Here is a 23,544-nt window from a genome sequence, read left to right as displayed (position 1 = left end):
CTAATCCCATTTTCCTCTTAATGAGATGAGAACCAGAATCATTAAGTCCAACTTTAAGGTCAATGCACTGCTCAAAGACAGGAGGGAAGGATCACCCCACCCCGCCCCCGTTTAGCTGTTTCTTTTGGAAAGATGGCAAAGTTGAATGAAAAAGCTTTTAACCAGGAGTCCTTCTCCCTGGTTCTACCCAGGGTTCTCCAGCTTAGTAGCCCTGAGATCTTGAACTACTCATTTGACTGTCTCAGCCTTGGCTCTCTCTGGAGTTCCATCTGAAGTATGGGGCTAATGTTGTCCATGTCTACCTTAACCATCAACCGAGCAAGATAATTCGTAAGAATATTTAGGGTGTTTTAAGGGTACAAGTCATTCATGTTATCATTATTAAGTAAAACCATTAAAATTTGAATGTATTATCTGGGAGGTATAATACCCTTAAAAATCAACTAAAATCTTACCATAAATTAATCTATCAGATTAGCTAATTGACAACTTTGAACAAATATCTATTATATACTTTGTATTTGCTAATAGGGCATAAGACCACAGATAGATGATATAAGCTGAGTAATTTGCAGCAAGACGAAGGGAAGGGTCAACTCTGTGGACCCTGTCAAGGTGGAAAGGCTTGGGTTAGGTGACAGTGCGGCATCCTGGAGAAGCTCAGGGAACAGGTTGACACAGGAAGGCTCTAGAAGAGATAAGCAGCTAGAGAAAACTACAGGAAATGAAACTGAATTCTTATTCAAAAAAACCCAAAAAAACAAGGAGGAAGGTGAGCACTTCTGCTATTGATGCAGAAACATAAACTCAGATGTGTTACTTGATTGTCCTTCTGGACCCTTTTGATATGCAAGGCTCTGAACACAACTCTGAGAGAGAGAGAGAGAGAGAGAGAGAGCGCTCTGGGAGCTCCCTGGAGAAATGTTTCCTGCCGGGACCCTGCCTTTGCTCCGGGAAGACAGCGCAGCACAATGCCTTACACTTGTAAAGCTGTTTAAACTTACATGTTTCTGTAATCTGTAACATACTGTGTGTCAACCTTGTGGTGTAGGTATCACTCTGATCTTTCATCAGTGAGCATGTTAAATCTCAGAAGAGTTAGGTAAATAAAGTAAAACTCTAATTCCAACAGGTCTTCAGACTAATCCTTTGTTCTTTCCCATAAACTGGAGTTTTCTAGAAACAACACATATACCTGTGAGTGTATGAGTGTGTGTATATGTAATATTTTACTGCTAAAGTAAAAGCCAATTAAAAATCTAGAGGTTTCTCCTATCCTCAAGGAAGTTTAATATATAGGGCTCTCTTTTTAATTATAATATATTAGTGACTGGTAACTTCAACCAAAAAAAAAAAAAGAGTGCTAACCTCTGGGAAGTAAGAAGAAAATTGCAAGAAAATTGTTCATGTTTGAGAAGTATGGTGTTAAACGCTATATGACACCTATCAACAGGATTTTTAAAACATTCCTTTCTTTGTATTTGACAAAGCCCGGTGCAACTGGATGACTTTGACGCCTACATCAAGGATATGGCCAAAGACTCTGACTATAAATTTTCTCTTCAATTTGAGGTGAGTGAATAAAATTTTTCCTACCCTCTGTGGGCAGGGGAATTGGCAGCTTTGTACCAGTGCCATTTCCCTGCTCACTAGGCAGTGCTGGTGGTGTGGTTCATAATGGGCAGGATGGTAATTGGGCTTGGGGGTACCTAATGTGCTGGTTCAGAGCCAGGATGTCAACCCTTAGTTAGGAGGTCAGGGTTTGGGTGGCACGAATGAAAGAAAGAAGAGAGGAGATGCAGGTACTGGGGGTACTGGGGTGAACAAACATGGTAACAGGAGAAGTTTTCAATGGTAACATTGAAAACCAGGGGGATGGAAAGTGCAGGGGGAAAGCAAGCTGCGGATTGAGATCCAGAGCAATTTCTCTTTCAGGGGATTTTTAGTGTGTTTCTCATGCCACTTAGGACACAGTAAGGGTGGATGGTGGATGAATTGGACTCCTTTGTCTCCTGAGCATATGAGAGCCTGGTGTCTCTTTTGCTGTAGGACTCTTGGCATTCTACTGCACATGTCTTTGTGAGGTTTTGTTTTCTTTTCTTGGAGGAATTGGAGAAAGAGAGTTACACATGCTTTGTGTAAAAGAAGAACAAAATTGGCAACATCTTTTTCTGAAGCACACATATTTCTTTGATTCCAAGAACATGTGTCAGAGTAGATGGAAAAGGGTCTAGGATCTCAGTAGTGTGAGGGATACAACTGGTCCTCAGGTTTTCTTCCCACACATTTCACAGCTCAGAACATAGTCTGGATAACCTCCCGTTCTTCAGGCTTCCAGCGAGGCTCAGAGAGACCAGGGAGAAGGGAAAGATAAAGTGACTTTTCTAAATTATGTCATTTGTTTAAAGCGCCTTAGCTGCTTTTCCTGTGAAACACCAGGTTGTAGAATGTAGCTGCTTTCTCTTCATTATCCATATTCATTTCTTCTTTCCTCACATCAGCCAAGGACAGCTTTGTTCTGCAAGAATCAGCAGGAATCCTGGTATGGATATTCATTCTAACAGGGAATTTAAGGATGAGAAGAATCTTATACATTATCAAATACAAAGCCCCCAAGCTATCACCTGTGTCATGAGAAATGCCACATAAAGCCTGGCTCAGTCATCCATTGTACGCAGGTGCATGAGAAATTATAAATGCTACACCAAATGCTATAGCTCGAAGAACAGAAACTCAATTTGAAATGGAGATCTATGGTGAGGATGGCATTTCAGAAGAGTGTACCAATGAAAGGACGCTTTTTATAAGAAAACATAAGCCCAAACTCAGAAGAAAATAAATATCTAGATAATCCTGATAATGGTGATGAGAATTATATTGTAGATACACTTTCTATCTCGTTGAAGCCACAGTCTCTTAATTCCTACCAGATGATATGACCTTGGTGGAACAGCCAGGGTCACTGCCTTTCCTGGCAGGATTAGGAGTACTCCCAGTTCATGTCATCAAACCCCAGTGTAACTATTACTGTGCTTTTGAATTGCATCATTATAAAAAGAAATTCAGTGAATCATTTTCTGGTAAAAAGAAAATACTTTTTTCAGTTGTGAATGACAGACATACAATTCAAACTAGTTTAGACCAAAGAAGAAGGGAATTTGTTCAAAGGATAACTAAGGGATCTCATATAATCAAAGGAAAGGTTGAGTAGCTAAACGAGGAGGAGAGCAGGGAAGCAGCTCAGTCTCAGGAATGGCTGGAATCAGGGGCCACACCCCTGAAGAGACCCCCTCTTTTTATTTCTCATTTCTACTTCTCTCTTTGCCTTGGCCTCACTTTCTTTGGCTGCAAACCAACCTCTTTCTCATAGTGGAAAACACGACCACAATCAGCCTTGGAGTATCACACCTATGGTTGCCAAAGGGAGTCATTGACTGTCTTTCTTGTTCGTAGTTTAAAAAATAACAGGGGAGGATTCTGATTGGCTGGCATGGGTCATGATGTCTGCTCACACTGTCCGCAGCCCGGGAGGGCAGAATTACGGAAGAACAGGACAGTTCTTATTGGTACCATGTGGATAAACCAGAGACTGAGAGTATTATACCCAAAGAGAGGACCAAGCAATAAGTGATTAGATCTGAGCTTCAGTTGCTTCAAAAATGTGAAAAGTTGAATTGTCAATTTTATGACTAAATATTCAGTTTATGATATGCTGAGGGCCTCTATATACTCAAGGTATAAATGAACACATTCAAGCTTATTACATAGGATTTATAATGCAGATAGGAATGTGCCAAACTGAGAGTCCAAAAACCTGGATCCTCACTACTGTTTTGCCACCAATTAATATTGGAAAAAATCAGTTTCTCATCACCTCAGTTTCTTCATCTCTAGAATGGGTAAGTTGAACACAGAGTGGTTCTCAGCTGGGCCTGTACCAGGCAGTGCCCTAGGGGGAGTTTGGGGGCGTGTGGTCATCCTAATGGCTTGGGAGTAGTATTTAATGGGGAAAGGAGAACGATGTTAAGTGTTCTGCAATGAGTGGGACAGTCCCACACAACAAAGAATTGTCCCAAGCCAGTGGTATTCCATGGAGAGACACTGGACTAAATTGGGGACAAGGTTACATCAAAGCTTTATAATTCTTACATATTAGTCAGGGTTCTCTAGAGAAACAGAACCAATAGGAGACATACACATTATATATATGTATATACACATTTATACATATATATACACACGTATAATATATGTTAATTATATTATCATAGAATTATATTACATGATTATTATATAATTATATTTTATAATATGAAGATCCTATATATGATAATACAATAGAAGATAGAAGCTGATAGATAGATAGATAGATGGAGAGATTTATTTGAAGGAATTGGCTCGCACAGTTGTGGCAACTGGCAAGTCTGAAATCCATAGGGTACCCAGGGATGAGCTGATGTTGCCACTCAAGTCCAAAGGCAATCTGGAAGTAGAATTCCTTCCTCCTCAGGAGACCTCAATCTTTTAAGGCCTTCAACTGAGTGGATGAGGTCCACTCACATAATGGAAGGAAATTTGCTTTCTCAAGTCTACTGATTTAAATGTTAATTACAGCTAAAAAAGAATACCTTCATCCAACATCTAGACTGATGTTTGACCAAGCAACTTGGCGCTATGAGTAGCCAAGTTGACTCATAAAATCAGCCATCACCCCATGGCTTGAAGACATGTTTAGTAATTTTTATTTATTTTAAAGATATTTTTTCATAGCCCTTTGTTCTTAGAACATCATTGGTCAAATATGTAATTTATTTGGTGCCAAGTCCTGATATTGTATCTCTGCTCTGGTGAGAAAATACAAATTACTCTCCAGAAGTCTGTTTTAAATCACAGGCTCAGATTGTAGGTTTTGGACTAACATTTGCTTAACTAGTGACCTAGTGGTCTGACTCACTTCCTTTTTCATTTGACAGCCTCCCAGGAATTGCCAACCTCCAACTCCACCCAACCGCACATCCTCAGGTTCGGTGCCAGAGTAACCCCATCTATTTTCAAAGACCCATTGTGCTTTCATACCTGACTTCAGGGTGAATGTCAAACCTTTCACATGGCAGCCCTCAAATTTTCTTGAACTTGATAATTAATGGAGGCTTAAGAAAAAAAATGTTTCTTGCACTAATGGGACCCCCAAGAGGGTATAGAGATGGCTGAATCAATTGGGCTAGCTAAATTCAGTATTGGACAGTTATTTGTTCTGTTTCTATTAATGCTTAATACTTTATTCATTTTGACACTGACATGGAAAGATCACACTCATATTGAGAAATTATATCATTTATAAGCATCATGCAAATGGAAACTGTCTGGATTTACATGTATTACCAGTACCAGTCATACATGAAGCTACACGAGTTGCTAATTTGCATTCACTGAATAAATTCTTTTTTCACTCTGTATCTGATTTCAGATCTGTTGGAAAGACTTATTATCCTTCTGATGAAAATATACATCTTTTCTTAAGGAGGTTTGGGACCTGGGGATTAGATTCAATTCCTCATTTCTATTGTCTCATGTTGAGAACGTTTCAAAGAGCCAGAATTTAGAGCTTGGAATCTGAGATCCCATAAGACATAGCACGTATTGTTCATTTTGCCATTAATTTATGCACTTTGTGTTTGATCAGGATGCTAGGAAAGCCCTCACTACCTTTGTTTGGAGATGTGGCTGCATAGGTTAAAACAAAACTATATCACTTGCCACATAGTTCATAGGAGATGATCTTTGATTTCTGGTAGTAGCTCCCATTTGTAGCTGTTGTTTGTTTTTTTTTTAAACCTTAACTATTTATTTATTTATTTATTCTTTTTTTGGCTGCGTTAGGTCTTCGTTGCTGTGCATGGGCTTTCCCTAGTTGCAGCGAGCGGGGGCTACTCTTCACTGCAGTGTGTGGGCTTCTCATTGCAGTGACTTCTCTTGCTGTGGAACACGGGTTCGAGGCATGAGGGCTTCAGTAATTGTGGCATGCGGGCTCAAAAGTTGTGGCTCACGGGCTTAGCTGCTCCGCAGCACGTGGGATCTTCCCGGACCAGGGATCGAACCTGTGTCCCCTGCATTGGCAGGCAGACTCTTAACACTGCACCACTAGGGAAGTCACTGTAGCTGTTTCTATTTGTGTTTCAGTCCAGTTCCCTGGAGACCTACCTGCAGCATTGCTGAAATAAGTCAACTCACACCCTCTCCAACAGTTCTTACAGAAGGGGTCTTACTTTTTTCCCAGACCTGAGTTTCTTCTGCTCTCATTCCTCGTTGCCTAGGTTTGGTCTCTGTTTCCAAGTGCCTGTACTAGTAATTTGTCTAGTGATTGGAGCATTACCCTTAAATCCCATCTTAGAGCCCAGGGCCCTACTAGCTATTGCTAGACTGTCCTGAGGTTGACATCCTTCTTACCCAGTATTACATCAGGTGTCCAAGTTTCCCATTCTTCCTTCAGAGTACCTGTTATAGGTTGAATTGTGTTGCCCAAAAGATGTGTCAGAGCCCTAATTGCATAGTTCCTCAGAATGTGAATTTATTTGGAAATAGAGTCATTGCAGATGTAATTAAGATGAGGTTATCCTGGAATAGGGTGGGCTCTTAATCCAATATGTCTAGGGTCCTTATGAAAAGACAGCCATGTGAAGACACAGAGACAAAGAGAGAGAATCCCATGTGATGACAAAGGCAGAGATTGGAGTCATGCACCTGCAAGTGAAGGAAAACCAAGGATTGCCAACAAACCATCAGAAGCTAGGAAGAGGTGTGCCCCTGTAGGTTACAGAGGGCATATGTCCCTGCTGACACCTTGATTTTGGATTTCAAGCCTTCATTATTGTAAGACGATAAATTCCTGTTAAGCCAGCAGTCCCCAACCTTTTTGGCACCAGGAACCGGTTTCGTGGAAGACAATTTTTCCACGGCCTGGGGGTGGGTGTGGGGGTGGGGATGGTTCAGGCGGTAATGCAAGCGATGCGGAGCGGCAGGTGAAGCTTTGCTCACTCGCTCGCCCGAGGCTCACTTCCTCCTGTGCGGCCCGGTTCCTAGCAGGCCGTGGTCTGGTACCGGTCCGTGGCCCGGGGGTTGGGGACCCCCGTGTTAAGCCACCCAGTTTGTGGCACTTTGTCATGACAGCCCTAGGGAACTAATACAGAACATCACTAAATACCTTGTTCTAAATCCTTTCTTCTCCCTTTGCGTTTACCTGAAAAGTAACCAGCCATTGCCCAATCCCATTGGACCTTTCACTGGCCATAGATGGAACCTCTTATGTCAACAACACAGGTCACATTGTTTCTCCTGACTTGTCCTGTAGTCTAGTCATCTATCTCATCTGATTCTAATGTCCAACCTCATCCGAAAGCGAACAACAAGTGCTTATCACCTGTTGACGTTGTTACAGACTCTAAAGCCAGAATACAGCTTGTGCTCTTCCGAGAAGATGTGGTACATGTTATGGAACGAAGGTATCCCCCACCTTCCCAAATTCATATGTTGAAGTCCAAGCCCCAGTGTGATGGTATATTTGGAGATGGGGTCTTTGGGAAGTGGTTAGGGTTAGATGAGGTCATGAGGATGGGGCCCTCATGATGAAATTATTGCCTTCATAAGAAGAGACACTAGAGGCGTTGCTCTCTCTTCTCCCCAACCCCACCATGTACACACACAGAAGAGATCATCTGAGCACACAGTAAGACGGTGGCCATCTACAAACCAAGAGAAGCCTCATAATGAAAACTACCTTGCCAGCACCTGATTCTTAGATGTCCTAGCTTCCAGAGCTATGAGGACTACATTTCTGTTTCATCCACCCAGCCTAAGGTATTTTGTTATGGCAACCCAGGCATTCAGTGCATGTGTTTGTGCCCTGCTTTTCAAGACCGTATGCTTCAAACACAGCCAACACAACACACACTGCCATTGGCTTCAGTGACTGTATCGGTTTCCTAGGGGGCTGCCACAACAAATTACCATAATCTTGGTGACTTAAAACAACAGAAATGTACTCTCTCACAATTCTAGAGGCCAGATATCCAAAATTAAAGCGTTAACAAAGCCATGCACCCCCTTTGAAGGCTCTAGGGGAGAATCCTTCTTTGCCTCTTCTGGTGGCCCTGGGCATCTTTGACTTATAGCTGTATAGCTCTAATCAATGCCTTCATCCTCATATGGCTTCTCCTCTTCTCTCTTTTATAAGGACACTTGTCATTACATTTAGAGGCCACCCAGATAATACAGGATGATCTTATCTTATGATTCTTAATTACACCTGCAAAGACTCTTTTTTCCTAGTAAGATCACATTCACAGGTTCTGGGGGTTCCGACGTGGACATATCTTCGGAGGGATTATCATTCAACACTATGGATGACTATGTAACCTAGAAAAAACCCCACAATGATAAATTATATCAGAAACAAAACTGGCAAAAGAAAATTCAGAAATGATTTATGTTGGTTTCAGGCCATCACCTCATACTTTGCCTTCATGAAGATTGAAGCCTCTGGAGTTTCCATGTGGTTGGCAAAAAAATAACTGCAAAGCTACTGGGCTGGAAACTTAGTATTTGATTTTCCACTTAGTGACAGGCTAAATTACAAAAGATTGCACGGCATTTTGTGTATACATGCCACTCCTGCTTTGCTGCAATTTAACTTTGGCAATTTACATTTACAGTATTCAGCCGATTAAATCACTCTTATCAATTTAGGGCATTTACAGCAGGGAGGCAACACACAATTAAAGTTCTATCAGTTAGTCATCTTCCATATGTGCTCCAGCTCTCAGCCTCAATCTGTTTCCACAGTTTCTTTTTGTACTGGAGGCCTTTTCCTGTGACTTATCAGTCTGTCCTCAAAGTGGGGGTTTTGGGGGGAGAGTTGTTCAGTTAGCACAAATGGCAAAGGAAGGAGAAATTGTGGAGCCAGGCAAAGCAAAACAAACAAAGAATCATAATGGAAGCATTTCACAATCATGATCAATAGTGCTGCGTTAATATTTATTGAGTTTAATCATTGTATTTGATAGCCACTATACACCAGTGAAGTATGGAAAAATTACTAGCCTTGTCTTACAGATAATTAAACTGATGTTAATGAGAGTGGAAATACTTTTTCAAGACCCTGCGGTTTATAAGCGGTCCACCAAAATAAGCCAAATATTTTGACAAACTATCTATAAAGACACTCCCCAAAGGAGGTAGATTTCCAAAACATTTTAAGCAATGGAAGCATCATTTAAGTAAGCTTATAGCTGCCAAAAGGAGCTAACCTAAAAAGAACACTGATTCGGTTGAAGTTTGCTAAAAATAAATTTTGTTTCTTATAAGAATAATATAATCAGTCTTTGACAACCCTTTAAAATGGAAAAAACAGTTATAAAGGAAAAATGACAAGCTTCTGTTTAAGGGCATTTGGCAAGCAAGGGTTTTGCCCGAGATGAAAAAATACTTCTAGATTTGTAAACTGAAGATCAAAGTCAGCATAGTTGGTCTTAAGATTGACTTTGACTTGGGCCAAGAGCTCGCAATTTTGTGAGCTTGGAAAGCCAACAGTGGTGAGAAATCAAAGGAAGAGAGAAATCCGGACAACTAGATCAGTTCATCCATGTTGACTGCAGCTTGCATTCCAATGCCATTAAACACACACACTAAGCTACCAAAGAACTTCTATGTGGACGTAGCAGACGTCCCAGGAACTGAGTGTCTACAACATATGCTTTGCATGGGCACTTGAATCAAGACACTGAAGGCACACACACCAAAAAAATTCCCTGCTCAATCTCTCAAAACATCATCAAATGTCTCCAACTCCCCTCAAAACTCTTTCAAAGACTCTCCAAAATTCTTCCCCCAGAGAAGTATTCCTCCAGCTTATGATTCTTTAAGGTAATAATTGGGAGGAATCATGAAGAATAGCATCCCATACAAGTAAATAAAATTTCCAGCAAGTGGTGTCTCTACTTGTTCACTTAATAGTCTTATAGAAAAATGCATACTATATATGTAACCCCATTCGTAGGTGGTTAGACAGACTGTTTACTAATATTGCCCTCGGATTTGTATGGGATTTGCTGCATTGGTCATGTGCTGCACAATTCCAAGGAGCACCATTTATGTAGACCACAGAATAATTGATGCCCCCAGAGAAATCCAGGTGGCTTGACTCCAACCCCTGTTTCCTATCAGACACGTGTCATAGAAGCTTAGAAACCCCCTTTTCCAGTAACATAGATTTTCTGAAGTATGTTTGTTGTCTGTTTATATAAAAATTGCATTATCAGTGCACCTTCTGATAATAGAATTTATAAGAGTAATGATACCCACAAATAGATATTTGGATGTTCCTATTTTCATGGAAGGGTTTGCCTACCCACTACTGCGCCATCCTTATTTTGGGGTTTTATTACCAGATTTTAGTGACTGTCAATCCTATATCTTGTAACATGGAGAATGTGCCCTACTTCTTGTTCCTCACTCTCTCCTTTTCTACCTTCTCAAAAGCTCATCACCTTCAGGAGAAATACCTACAATTCCTCATAGCATAGGAAATATTTATGCAAACTGCATAAATTTCAGTTACCCGGTACCTCCAAAAATCTGAAACCTACTTCTGTTTTCAAATTTTCCATACCCCTGAGTGTAAAGTACATAATTCTTACCTTCTCCAAGTGATCACTTAGCTATACAAGGTATTTATGTATTACATCAGTCAGCTATTACTGCAATAATGCTATATAAGAAACAATCTCAAAATCTCAGTGACCTACAACACTTATTTTTCTCACTTGTGGCTCTGTGGGACAAATGAGATCATTCTACTTCAGGCTGTGGGTCAGAGTCAGGTCTGTTCCATGTGTCTTCTCATCCTGGGACCAGTAGCTTTCCTGGGCACGTTCTTTGCAAGCAGATGGCAGAAGCACAAGAGAGCAAACCAAGATGAGCAAACACATTTAAAGCTTCTGACTGGACGTGAGTTCTACCCAATTTCACTGGCCAAAAGCAAGGTGGCAACAGTAGGATGGAGAAGTACACTCTGCCCCAAAAGGGAGCCACTGTGACATCATAAAGCAAAGGGGGTGTGATAATTGTGATCATTCTATTACAGGCAGGAAGTGAAGAATAATCCAGTATGAGCAATAAACCAATGTGAACAATAATGCAATCCATACCATGTATGGGAATCTCAAATCTATTCTCTGTCATTTACAGGAGTTGAAGTTGATTGGACTGGATATTCCACACTTTGCTGCAGACCTTCCACTGAACCGATGTAAAAATCGCTACACAAACATCCTACCATGTAAGATTGTCAATAATGCCAATCCTACTCATGTCTTCCAAAGGCTGAAGGGCTGTTACTGAAGATTAATCAGTTTCAGGAATCTCTGGCCAGACCCAGTAATGGTCTGTATCTTCAAAGCCATCTCTGTGATTGCATTGATCACATTGGTGCTTTGATGTCATTAGATCCTGTCATGTGTAGGAAAATTTAATAATTATGCTTTTAAATAAATTGTATCTGAACAGAAAAGACCGACCATTTGGCTTTTTGGAGATCAAAAAGTATTAGCCAAAGTAGGGACAAGATAATCTGTGCTCATAACCTATTTTCAGTCAATTCATTGACAATGGAAGGAGGCAAATGGAAAGGGAGTGCAAGGTGTGAAAAAACCTCTTTTCTTACTTCTGGCAAGTTCTGCCATTCCTTAGCATTTTGTAATAAAAGCAACATTCAAAGAACAAAATAATGCCATTTGTAGTAACATGAATGGACCTAGGACTTGTCATACTGAGTGAAGTAAGTCAGACACAGAAAGACAAATATCATATGATATTGCTTACATGTGGAATCTAAAAAATAGGGTACAAATGAACTTATTTACAAAACAGAAATAGAGTCACAGATGTAGAAAACAAACTTATGGTTACCAAGGGATAAGGGGGGGGAGGGATAAATTGGGAGATTGAGACTGACATATACATGCTACTATATATAAAATAGATAACGAATAATAACCTGCTGTATAGCACAGGGAACTCTACTCAGTACTCTGTAATGGCCTATATGGGAAAAGAATCTTAAAAAAAAAATAAAGAGTGGATATATGTATATGTATAACTGATTCACTTTGCTGTACAGCAGAAACTAACACAACATTGTAAATCAACTATACTCCAATAAAATTTTTTTTAAAAAGTAACAAAGAAAAAGTAATATAAAGTACATACAGGACAATTAAAATACATTCCAATATAGATTTAACTTTCCTCTCTGCTACACTCTAGGGGGAGCTGGGAAAGAAGGGAAAAGTACAAAGCTCTAGAAAGAGAATTCCCTCCTTTAAAAGGGTTCTTGACAAAATTAAGTAGTATTATCATTACAACACCTTACTTCTGTACACATTTCAGGATTTACTTTTTTCATGTGAAGTCCATTTACAAAAAGACCATCAACTCCATCTTCTCTTCTCGAGGCTTCCCAAAAGTAGTGAATTCTCTGGATGTCCCTGAGTGAAATGGAAATCCTGTGTTTAGGCTACATTCTATGGCCTTACACGCAACCTACCAGATATTTTAGTTCCTGTACATATTCTCCACAATCCCCAAAAAACCTGGAGACCACTCTTTCAAGGACAGGAGGGCTGAGGGGAGGAAATATTGGTGGGGAGATATTTATATATTTATTTAAACCAGAAGCTAAGATTGAGATAGGCTAAAATACTAAGCTAAAATAAATTTTATCTACCTACCCTATCACTGACTGGTTTGACTTGGTACTGAGTACAGATATTGGGTACAGAATTGTCTTGACAAGTCTTCCTTCCACTCTGATTTTTTTTTTTTTCAGGTTCATTTGTTTTGTTTTATATCTGTTAATCCCAAACTCCTAATTTATCCCTCCCCACCCATTTCCCCTTTGGTAACCATAAGTTTGTTTTCTTTCTGTGAGTCTGTTTCTGTTTTGTAAACAAATTCACTTGTATCATTTTTTTTTTTTTTTAGATTCTACATATAAGTGATATCACATGATATTTGTCTTTGTCTGACTTACTTCACTTAGTAAAATAATCTCTAGGTCCATCCATGTTACTACAAATGGCATTATTTCATTCTTTTTTATGGCTGAGTGATATTCCATTGTGTACATATACCACATCTTCTTTATCCATTCATATGTTGATGGACACTTAGGTTGCTTCCACGTCTTGGAATAGTGCTGCTATGAACATTGGGGTGCATGTATCTTTTTGAATTAGAGTTTTCATTTTTCTGGATATATGCCCAGGAGTGGGATTGCAGGATCATATGGTAACTCTATTTTTAGTTGTTAAGGAACCTCCATACTGTTCTCCATAGTGACTGCACCCTTCCACTCTGACGTTTTTTTTTTTTTTTAATATTTATTTATTTATTTGTTTATTTTTGGCTGTGTTGGGTCTTCGTTTCTGTGCGAGGGCTTTCTCCAGTTGCGGCAAGCGGGGGCCACTCTTCATCGTGGTGCGCGGGCCTCTCACTATCGTGGCCTCTCTTGTTGCGGGGCACAGGCTCCAGACGCGCAGGCTCAGTAGTTGTGGCTCACGGGCCCAGTTGCTCCGTGGCATATGGGATCTTCCCAGACCAGGGCTCGAACCCGTGTCCCCTGCATTGGCAGGCAGATTCTCAACCACTGCGCCACCAGGGAAGCCCCTCACTCTGACTTTTAATATTTTTCTCCTTATGCTTTACAGATGACTTTAGCCGAGTGAGATTAATCTCCATGAATGAAGAGGAAGGTGCAGACTACATCAATGCCAACTACATTCCTGTAAGTAGTCAAAATTAAAAATTTTAAAAATCAGGCGTCCAAATTCTAACCCAGCCAGAGGAAGACTATTAGGGCTTCAGGGATGTGTCAAACAGTTCAATAGAGAGCCGTTCTCCACTAAGCACCCCAACTCTAAAGAACAGTTTCCATTATTCCATTTTAGAATAAAGAATAGGGAGAAAAAGAAGCCCAGAGACTAGTAATATACAAATTTCTTTGAAAAGGACTAGTGAAATTGAAAGTAGATCATTATACTAAAGATCATCTTTCTTGTGCTTAAATGTCAGTGTCAGCAACCAAACTCAAAGGGCTCCACCTGAGCACCTGTGCTTTTAAAATGTATCTGTAAAGACAGTGGTTGTTATTGTTAAAAGGTGTGGGTGTGACTTTTAGGCTTCCCCCCCAAAAATGTGTAAAATCATATGGATTTATACAGTCAGCTACTATGACTTCCTCCTTGATGAGAAAAGGAGAAAATATTATATACGTGCATGATCCCTTGCCATTTTATCCCCAGTAAATTCTCAGTTTTTTCTCATTTATGTGAAACAGCATTTGGTGTTGACTGTAGCTCCTTAGGTGACAACTTTGTCACTTACCTTCCAGGGATACAACTCACCCCAGGAGTATATTGCCACACAGGGGCCTCTGCCTGAAACCAGAAATGACTTTTGGAAGATGGTCCTACAACAGAAGTCTCAGATTATTGTCATGCTCACTCAGTGTAATGAGAAAAGGCGGGTAAGTGCCTAGTGGGGTCAGCCCCACAGCAAAGCCTGTGCCAGACACTGCCATGGATTAAATGCTTACTGTCTACTGGAAATTATTCCACTTGCTTCATTCTTCATCCTCACAATAATCCTATACAATTCTTCAGAGGCAAGTCGTTCGCTTTCCCTAAATGAGTACCAGACTATTTCCTCCCTGGCCTGTTTGTTTTAAAAGGTTGTGCTATTGTCCCCTCAGGTGAAATGTGACCATTACTGGCCATTCACGGAAGAACCCATAGCTTATGGAGACGTCACAGTGGAGATGATCTCAGAGGAAGGGCAGGATGACTGGGCCTGTAGACACTTCCGGATCAACTATGTAAGTCACAGAGTGTGGGTTCAGGAGCTGCCCCCACGCTGAGGGAACCCCCAGGGTCAGGAGACCAATCCCCCTTCATGGGAGACTATGAGCACCTCAGACTTGGCAACATGGCTTCCTCCAAGACAAAAATCCCACGTGTAATGTGCTTGTTTCCTAACTCCTCGAGAATGGTGTGGACTAAATACTTATCCTGGAGAGCCCGAGGAGATGGAATCAGAAGGCTGCAGCGTTCCATCTCAGATTTCAGCCAGGGTAATAGAAGACACGGTGACCCATTGCTCGCCAGGCATGACTGAGGAGAGAAGTGTTGTCACTACTTATATTAACCATATATGGGTATATTTAGGATATACAAGCACCTGCATTATAAATTAAAATTTAGTTTTCGATGTAGTGGTTTGGGTTTTATTTCGCTTTGTTTGGCTTTGTCCCTTATTTTGTTGTAGTTTGGCTTTTATTATTTCTAAGGTACTTCTGGACCTTATTAATCATGGTTTCCTAGCTCTTTTGAAATGCTATTGAATTCTGATTGTTAGAATGTCAGAAAAGTCTATTTTTCCCGTAAGGACTGCTACGTCTCTGCTGACAGGCAGGCTTTTGAGCTCATGCTGAATGTCTGTGTGCCAGGCGAGGTGCTGACATCAACCGCAGTCACGCCGGTTCCTTCTTCACTGAGGGCAGCCCTAGAAAACAGGAGGGAAGTTTTATGAGTATTCTCCACCTAAACATGGTCTCTGGTGAGGACAGACTTAATACTAAAGTCCTCATTAAAATGTGCTTCTCTGCTTAGAAACAACATTTCCTCACAGTGTAGATCAGAGGATGAACAAAAGACCCTGCTTCACGAAGCCCATGAGCTAAGAATGAGTTTTACCTTTGTAAAAGTTGGAAAAAATTAAAAGAAGAATAATATTTCACAGGAAATATTATATGGAAATTATAAAATTCCAATTTCAATGTCCATAAATAACATTTTATTGAAGCATAGCCACAGATTTGTTTACTGATTTTCTATGACTCTTTCTGTGCTACATCAAGCTTGAATAGTTGCCACAGAGACTGTATGATCCACAAAATCTAAAATATTTACTATCTGCCCTTTACAGAAAATGCTTGATGACCTTAACATAGGCAATGGAGACAAGGATTGTTCATATCATTGCAACCCAAGCACTCATGAACTCGCCATTTATTGATACTTACAAGAAACAAATCACTCTTAACCACTACTAGTTAACAACGGCTTTTGCTACATTGAGAATTTAGGCAAATCCCAGTGTAACTGTTAACAAGCTGCTCCAGGCTGTTCCATCTCTTTGAAATGCCCATCTCTTCCTGTTCCCTAAGCACACTCCTACTCAGAATTTCAGCTCAAATGTTAGCTCCTTTATCAAGCCTTCCCTAGTCTCAAAAGACCTTTCTCCCTTTCCTCTCCTGCTCTAGTTTCATGTATATCACTCCATCACAGTGCACCATACATGGTTATAATTCTCTCATTTCATGTCTGCCTTCCCATCTGTAATGGACTCAAGTCCCATGGACTGTAATGGACTCAAGTACCCTGTTTCAATAATCCTTGTAATCCTAACCCTTAGCCACTTAATAAATCTTCATGGAATTAATAAATCAGTGAATGAATGTTTTCAAAAATAATAAATCACTTAGAAAACATCAACAGACTTAGCCATCAGAGAAAATGTTTGACAATCTCAATTCCACTTGAACTCTCCTTTCTTTCTTGGCTATTTTACTCAGAAAGCCAGTATAAACTGCTACACAAATACAGAGTAAATCTCTCCCTAGGTTTTGTATCTGGGAGAAAAAAGTTGCAAAGCAAAAATAAGGTCTGTTCCCTTGACTGGGAAAAGTGACATCGATCACTCTGTGATCAATACTACGTTCTTGTCCTTGGTCTTAAATAAAAACTTTTCAATGACAACCATGTGAAGGGCTTGAAACATAGGAATAAAACGCTGAACAGTAGACTTTTCTGGTTTTTAATACAGTAGTTGCAAGCATCTGATCCCAGAGCGCCCCCTTTTGGCCATAAACAAGTAGAATCTAAATTTTAAGCTCCTGCGATGAAGGTTAAATTACCAAAGAACATTGTGCTGTGCTGATGAATACCTTTTTCTATTTTTCATTTTTCTATTTTTTTATTTTTTCTTTTTTTTCATTTTTTGCTTTTCTATTTTTCTATTTTTTCCATTTTTTGCTTATATACTTCTTTATTCCCTCCATGTTGATATGTGGAAATTTTCAGAGTACAACCAGATAAAATTACACAAGTGAGGAAATCAGAGTATGAGAAATTTTGGAATGCTTAAGTAAGATGTAACCAGCAGGGTTTTCTCATTTAATAGGAAAGGAGGAAAATGACCATAACACAAAATTTGTCACTTTCCAATACTTGAAACTTGGCATGAACTGAGTAAGAACTGGAGGCTAAAACCAGCAAAAACCTGTTTGTTCCCATTACTTGTGCCTTGCTATTCAGCTGACAGGAATCACCCATCTGATATAAGACCTCTGCCCTGCAGCTACAGAGACTAATCACAATTTAAAGCTTTCTTATTTTTGAACCACCTTGCATATTTTAGCTGGATACATTTTCAGATACATTTTAGAATATATATATTCTAATATAGTTATATATATATAGGTATATGTATGTATGTATGAATATGTATATGTTTGGTCAATGAAAATAACCAATAAACAATCTACAATAGGAATATTTATTTGAACCACACTGAGGACTAGAGCCTGGAAGACAGCCTCTCAGATAACTCTGAAGAACTGCTCTGGAGAAGCATGATTTTCAGCACAGTTTTCTATCTTGTCAGAACAAGGAATATTAAACAAGTCAGGGATACATTCCTTCAAGATTTCAAAAAAATCCAGATCAGCACATACACAGCAAGCCAGTATGGCACCTGGGAAGGGACTCTTATTATGGAAGGAGGACCAGCATGGGCATCCCAGGAAGAGGGGTATTTATCTTTATTTTCAACATGGACAGTCTTTACTTCTGGCCAACGCACCCTTTCCTTTAATAATTAAAGTAAGTGTACAATGTATGTTTGGTAGGCCACAAACAGGCCGTTCTGGTTAGCATGAAATTCAAGGTATAGCCCAGAATGACTTCCCATACTTCAATATGTAAAAATTTCTTTTATCAAAACACACATATCCTACAATGTATGAGTCTTGTGCTCAGCCTGTGATCCGCATTTGGAAAGAGCGAGCATTTTCGTGAATTTTTCTGGGCAACCAAAGTTATCTGGGGATAGAGTATCCTCAGATCCTCCGGGTGTTGGGTAATATATTATGCTTGAGTTACTTTCTTGCCATACTTCCTGAAGACAGCAGTGAGGCTGGCCAGCATCTTTGCAGATTTCATACTCCATGTTTCAAAGACAAAGCCCTTGAACTTGCTCATAGAGAGAGACATTGCGTACAGCTGGGGACATGTGGCCTTAGGCCAAGGAGACAGTGGGTCTAGTTGAAGTGCTGACATTTATATTTATACAAATATTATTATATTTTTATGTAGACATTTATTTATATTTCTAATTTTTACCTCACCCAAGACCAGTGACACTTTGAAATTCATTTCTCTCTAATACCTGAAAACCTAAACTTTAACTCCAAACCCATAGCCAGACCAAATTCTTCCAAAATATGACATAGTGTTCTATCTCCTGAGTGGATTCTAGGGTCTTAGCAAATCTGAAGGGTGAGGGATGCATTAGGTCTTTGTGAGGCTTGGATTTGGAATATTTCTGATAGTTGATAGCAAGAGCAGACTAAAACCTTATGCTTATCAATTAGTAGGGACTTAAAAAAGTAAATCTTGGAGGACGCACATGCTAGCTGATATTTACGCAGGTCAGAGGGAACAACAATATATTTGGTATACGGGTTCGTATGAATGGGAAAATATACAAAACATACCCATTTACTGGGATTCCCAGAACCATCCGTTGAAATGCACTAAGCTGGATGGCAGCAAGTGGTAGTAATCGTGCTGTGGTAGTGATGAGGATACCCAACAGACACCATCCTTCACAAACACAATCACACTTGATCTCCACAACAACCCTTGTTAAAGATATCATGAGACCATTTTCAAATGAGAGAACACTGGTATTCAGCGAGTTTGTCTTCGTCAGTTCCCCTAGCATCCGATCCCAAGACAAGGATTGTTATATAGGGGATTTTTTGAAAGTGTAATGTTGGGTAAAATCTGTCCAGGAACAAAGGAAGCAGGATAGGACAGTAGAGGTGTCCCATCTTGACTTTTTGTGCCCCAGTATCAATCACTCGTTAGCTGCAGGCTGCCCTCAGCCTGAGAACGCTATCTCTCAGGCACTTCCCAGCAAGGTCTCCCCCTTCAGTGGCAGACGCCTGTAAGGAGCGGGGTGCAGCTAGATGCTATTAGCAGCGCCAGGGAAAGGGGGTGCAACAGCCTGGCCCAGTGGACCCAAGCGGGGCACCAACAGCATCTTCCAGTATTTAATTCATCGCCCAGAGCTGATGTAACTTCTAAATGGCAGAGCCAGGATGCAGACCCTGATCTGCTCAAGCTCTTATCACCACAGAGGCATGGATTAACCTATTTATCCTACGATCTGAAGCTTTATACAATTAGTATTTTTTTTTCAGGGCCTGCTTTGTGCCAGACACAATGCTGAGAGCTGGAAAGGGAGATGTACCGACCAGGAGTGAAATGTGGCTTTACCATCGCTTGTGGGCTGCCTCGGAGGCCTGAGCCATCCTGACGGGGGGACTGAGAGATTAACGCTTGTTTTTCTCCTAAAGGCTGACGAGGTGCAGGATGTGATGCATTTTAACTACACTGCGTGGCCTGATCACGGGGTGCCCACAGCCAACGCTGCAGAAAGCATCCTGCAGTTTGTACACATGGTCCGACGGCAAGCGACAAAGAGCAAAGGCCCCATGATCGTGCACTGCAGGTAACCTCATCAAATGCATTGTCGGTTAGAAATCACGGAGGAAATTGCCCACCATTAAACCACTGATCAGACTGAATTAATAGTTAAATCAGTTACAATTTCTTAAAATGTATGATTAACTGAAGTCTTACTAGATACATGATTTACTTATAATACGGCTATTTGAGATTAATAATATTATTGCCATTATCAGATTAAAAAAAAAAAAAAAAACCTAAGGAGTAGAAAGATAAAGGGAATCACAAAAGTTCATGCATCCAGAACATGGAGGAGTTAGTATTCAAATCCAGGCACACCCGTCGCCAAAGGCCGGGCTTTTAAGCACCGTGTGATAGTACCCAATCCTATCAAGGATTCTGTGGGGTTATTAACAGAGTCAAATACAAAGTCAAATTAAAAATAGCCAATCACAACCCAGAGGAATATAAATAGACATAAAAAGCAAGTTGAAGGAAAGGTGAAATAAAAACATTCGGCTCATGAAGATAAACATATTTGCTAGGTTTCTCTTCCAGATTATCTCTAAATTTCCAGATGGTGCAGATAAAAGGGGCTATATGATCTACTGCATTATCAAAAATCAAGGACCACACTAATCCCTTACAGAAAGAGTTATCTTTGAATTTAAGCTTTCTTTCCTACCATGTGAACAAAGCTCCATCAAAATCCAGCAGTGTGACATAATGTTGTTGTGAAATGTTTATGCAGCCTCAGAAGAGCCGGGGATATAAATGCACTCCTGTTGTGTATCAGCAATAGAAGCGGGATAAAGCTGTCAGAGAAGGCATTGGCAGCCAGTAATCCTGGATCTAGTACCTTGGTCTGTGAACTAGAATGGCTAAGGGTGTGTGTGTGTGTGTGTGTGTGTGTGTGTGTGTGTGTGTGAGAGAGAGAGAGAGAGAGAGAGAATGTGTCTCCCTGGAAAGAAAACTGTTTCATAAGCTACCAAGGTTCTGATTAGGGAGATTACCCTTGCTGTCAGTCATTCCCAGGTCAAAAGCTTTGCTTCACCAGATGAAATTATCTCATCTCAAAATGGTTCTTTCCAAGAGCAGAAAATAAAGCTGCTCAACCCTGGGGTCAAACACATGGGCTCCTTTCACACACGTAGCAGTTCTGGATGTGACTTCGCAAGTGTTCACCCAGACACAGAACATTTTATCTGAGAAGAGAAATCCTAAGAGGGAAGAATTGTCTGGTAGAAGAAGCAAACCAGGGCTCTGAACTCATGGTTTTTCCTGTTGGATTTCTCTCCCAGCAAATCCCACTTGTAAATTGGTTTTGATTTCTATTTCCTCATATTCCCTCATAATCCGGAGTTCAGAACCAGTTGGCACTTCAGCCTGTGAGTGATTGGAGGAAAAGGACAGCTGACTTTAACTGGAACCCTGGGGACTGTGGTGGAGAACTGGTCAGCCCATATCACTCCACTTCCCTCTATGGTCTGAGCCCTGGGATCTAGGGACTGGAAGAGACTGGGTCCAAGTATTAAATCTGATTTTGAGGCAACTATCTGGAAGAATGAAGCCGACCAGCACCCACTAGCAGGGCAGACACACTTTAAGGAAGGTCTGAGACGATGAACTTGACCTAGGGCTGAAGACGCACAAATTACCAGGGCCCCAGCCCTAGAACTAGGGTGTGTGGGGGGGGGGCATCTCAACTAAACTTTCGAGCTGGGTGTGAGGGCTTAACTCTGAGGCTACTCAGAAGACTGGAATTGTTTACGTGTATCAGCTCCCTGGGGGGCCGGAACTGACTCTCCAGGAGGCTCCATATGGAATCCTTACTTTCCTAAGGAACAGAAACCCTGGGGGGCGGGATGGGCAGGTGTGGCCAAGGCAGACCCACACCTCTCTAAGAGAGGTCGCAGTGATCGAACTGTGGCATTAGGAGACACGTCAACCACAAGTGCATACTTAAACATCAGTTAAGTGGGAAATATTGTCAATTTCATCTTTTTTTCTCAATGATGCTACATGTAGTTTTGGTGTGTTTTTGGGTTTTGGTTTTGGTTTTGGTCTTTTCTCATCACCAGTTTGTTTCCAACAGTGTAGAAGCGCTAAGTGATGTGTGTCGGAACCTCTTTTTCAGTGCTGGAGTCGGCCGGACAGGAACATTCATTGCCCTGGACAGGCTCTTGCAGCATATCCGGGATCATGAGTTTGTGGACATCCTAGGGTTGGTGTCAGAAATGCGGTCATACCGGATGTCTATGGTGCAGACCGAGGTAGGGGCATAATCATATGTATTTTTAAATTTGCCCTTGACTGAAAAACTTCCCATTATTCAATCTCATACGTCAAAACCATTGTCTCGAATTTTTTTTTTTTTTGCATCTGCCGTTCCCAGTTTCTTATTGTGCACATTCAAACTGCTCCAAGGTATATAAGAAACAGATATTAGTCTCTAGAAATCCATTCGGTGTACTGTGCCCGCACTTTTATTGGTGTTACATGCCCTGCAGTAACCCAGAGCACATGGGTGTATCCGTAATGGAATAAAAGCTCTTTGAACAGACTGAGAGTTCGGTGAAGGTGACAGCCATCTGGGGAAATGCCACCAAGTGGAGACTTTAAAAGTGATGTGATTTAATTTCTATACAAAATGCTAGATTTGATTCAATAAGTTTGTCATTAGTTTGCCCTTCCTGTGGCTCAATTCACTTTTGATGATAATATGGGCTGACTTTGTGCTTTGTGAGGAAATAAAATCCTTGCAATTTTAAGGATTTCCAGCCTCTCATCTACCAGCACTGCCAACCCCTTGAGCTAAATGAATGGAATCGTCATTGTAACAACATGGAGGCATCCCCAGAAATATATATCAGTGCTACGTGCTCCCCTTCCTCCTCTTCTCCCAGGTGCTCTCCACCTCGAAGCCTTAAAACGCACTCAGGCTGGAGTGGCAGCCCCAGACAGACAGCACCACACTGCCCTAGAGCAGCAGTGGGTGTGCACCTGTGCGGGTTCACAAACCCAAGCACAATAGTTTCTTCGTAATCCGAGTCACCCAGCCGTACTCGCAACTTCTTAGCTTCAGGAGAACACTAATCCTTTTTCTCGAGGAGTGTGTGTGGGAGGAACACTTGAGGACTGGAGCCCAGCCTGGCCCGACCTCTGACTCAGTTCCCAAGGGATTAAAACCTGCCTTAATCTTCCTCATGCTTTTCCCACCAATCACCACTAGATGTCAGTATAACTCAAAAGTCCACAGTCCGGGCTGCCGTCTCAATGCTTCCGGTTTCCCCTTTCCCACCCTTTTTACTTTTCTCTCCTGCCTCCCCATCCCGTCTGACCAAGGCTTGGCACAGACCTTCCAATCTGTTTATTTCTGAGCTCTAGCAAGATCATAGCACTTTCGAAAGAGTAACTCATTCACATTCAGACGGCTCAGGGATGATTAGTAAGCAAGACATCTATTAGCGTGCTCACTTCCTTGAGATCACTCACGTTCCAGTTCTGCTACCTTCTAATTTACCACTGTGGAGACATAGACATTATCCTATTCTCATAAGCTTAAAATGTCCTGGTTTCCCAGACAAGCCCAACTACCTAGTGATTAAACAGTGCGTTATGAATCCGTCCATATTTTTGACTTTCACTTCCATAAATCTGTATCCTCCTATGTGATTAA

General features: G+C 41.0%; 1 protein-coding gene across 3 annotated transcripts in view; it reads left to right on the top strand.

Moving 5' to 3' along the window:
- Positions 1-23,544, top strand: part of PTPRO (protein tyrosine phosphatase receptor type O) — a 233,999-nt gene that overhangs the window by 199,125 nt on the left and 11,330 nt on the right. For all 3 annotated transcript variants that reach the window (XM_082421927.1, XM_082421929.1, XM_082421928.1), the window contains 7 exons: positions 1,491-1,572; positions 11,242-11,332; positions 13,761-13,837; positions 14,444-14,578; positions 14,804-14,926; positions 19,754-19,908; positions 22,003-22,138. In XM_082421927.1, the coding sequence (XP_082278053.1) occupies positions 1,491-1,572; positions 11,242-11,332; positions 13,761-13,837; positions 14,444-14,578; positions 14,804-14,926; positions 19,754-19,908; positions 22,003-22,138 (799 nt within the window). The remainder of the gene's footprint in view (positions 1-1,490; positions 1,573-11,241; positions 11,333-13,760; positions 13,838-14,443; positions 14,579-14,803; positions 14,927-19,753; positions 19,909-22,002; positions 22,139-23,544) is intronic.

The sequence above is a fragment of the Balaenoptera physalus genome, assembly GCF_965194825.1.
Source record: "Balaenoptera physalus genome assembly, chromosome: 13".
NCBI classification, from domain to species: Eukaryota; Metazoa; Chordata; class Mammalia; order Artiodactyla; family Balaenopteridae; genus Balaenoptera; species Balaenoptera physalus.
Note: the sequence above shows the minus strand (reverse complement) of the source record. Positions and strands in the feature narration are given on the sequence as shown.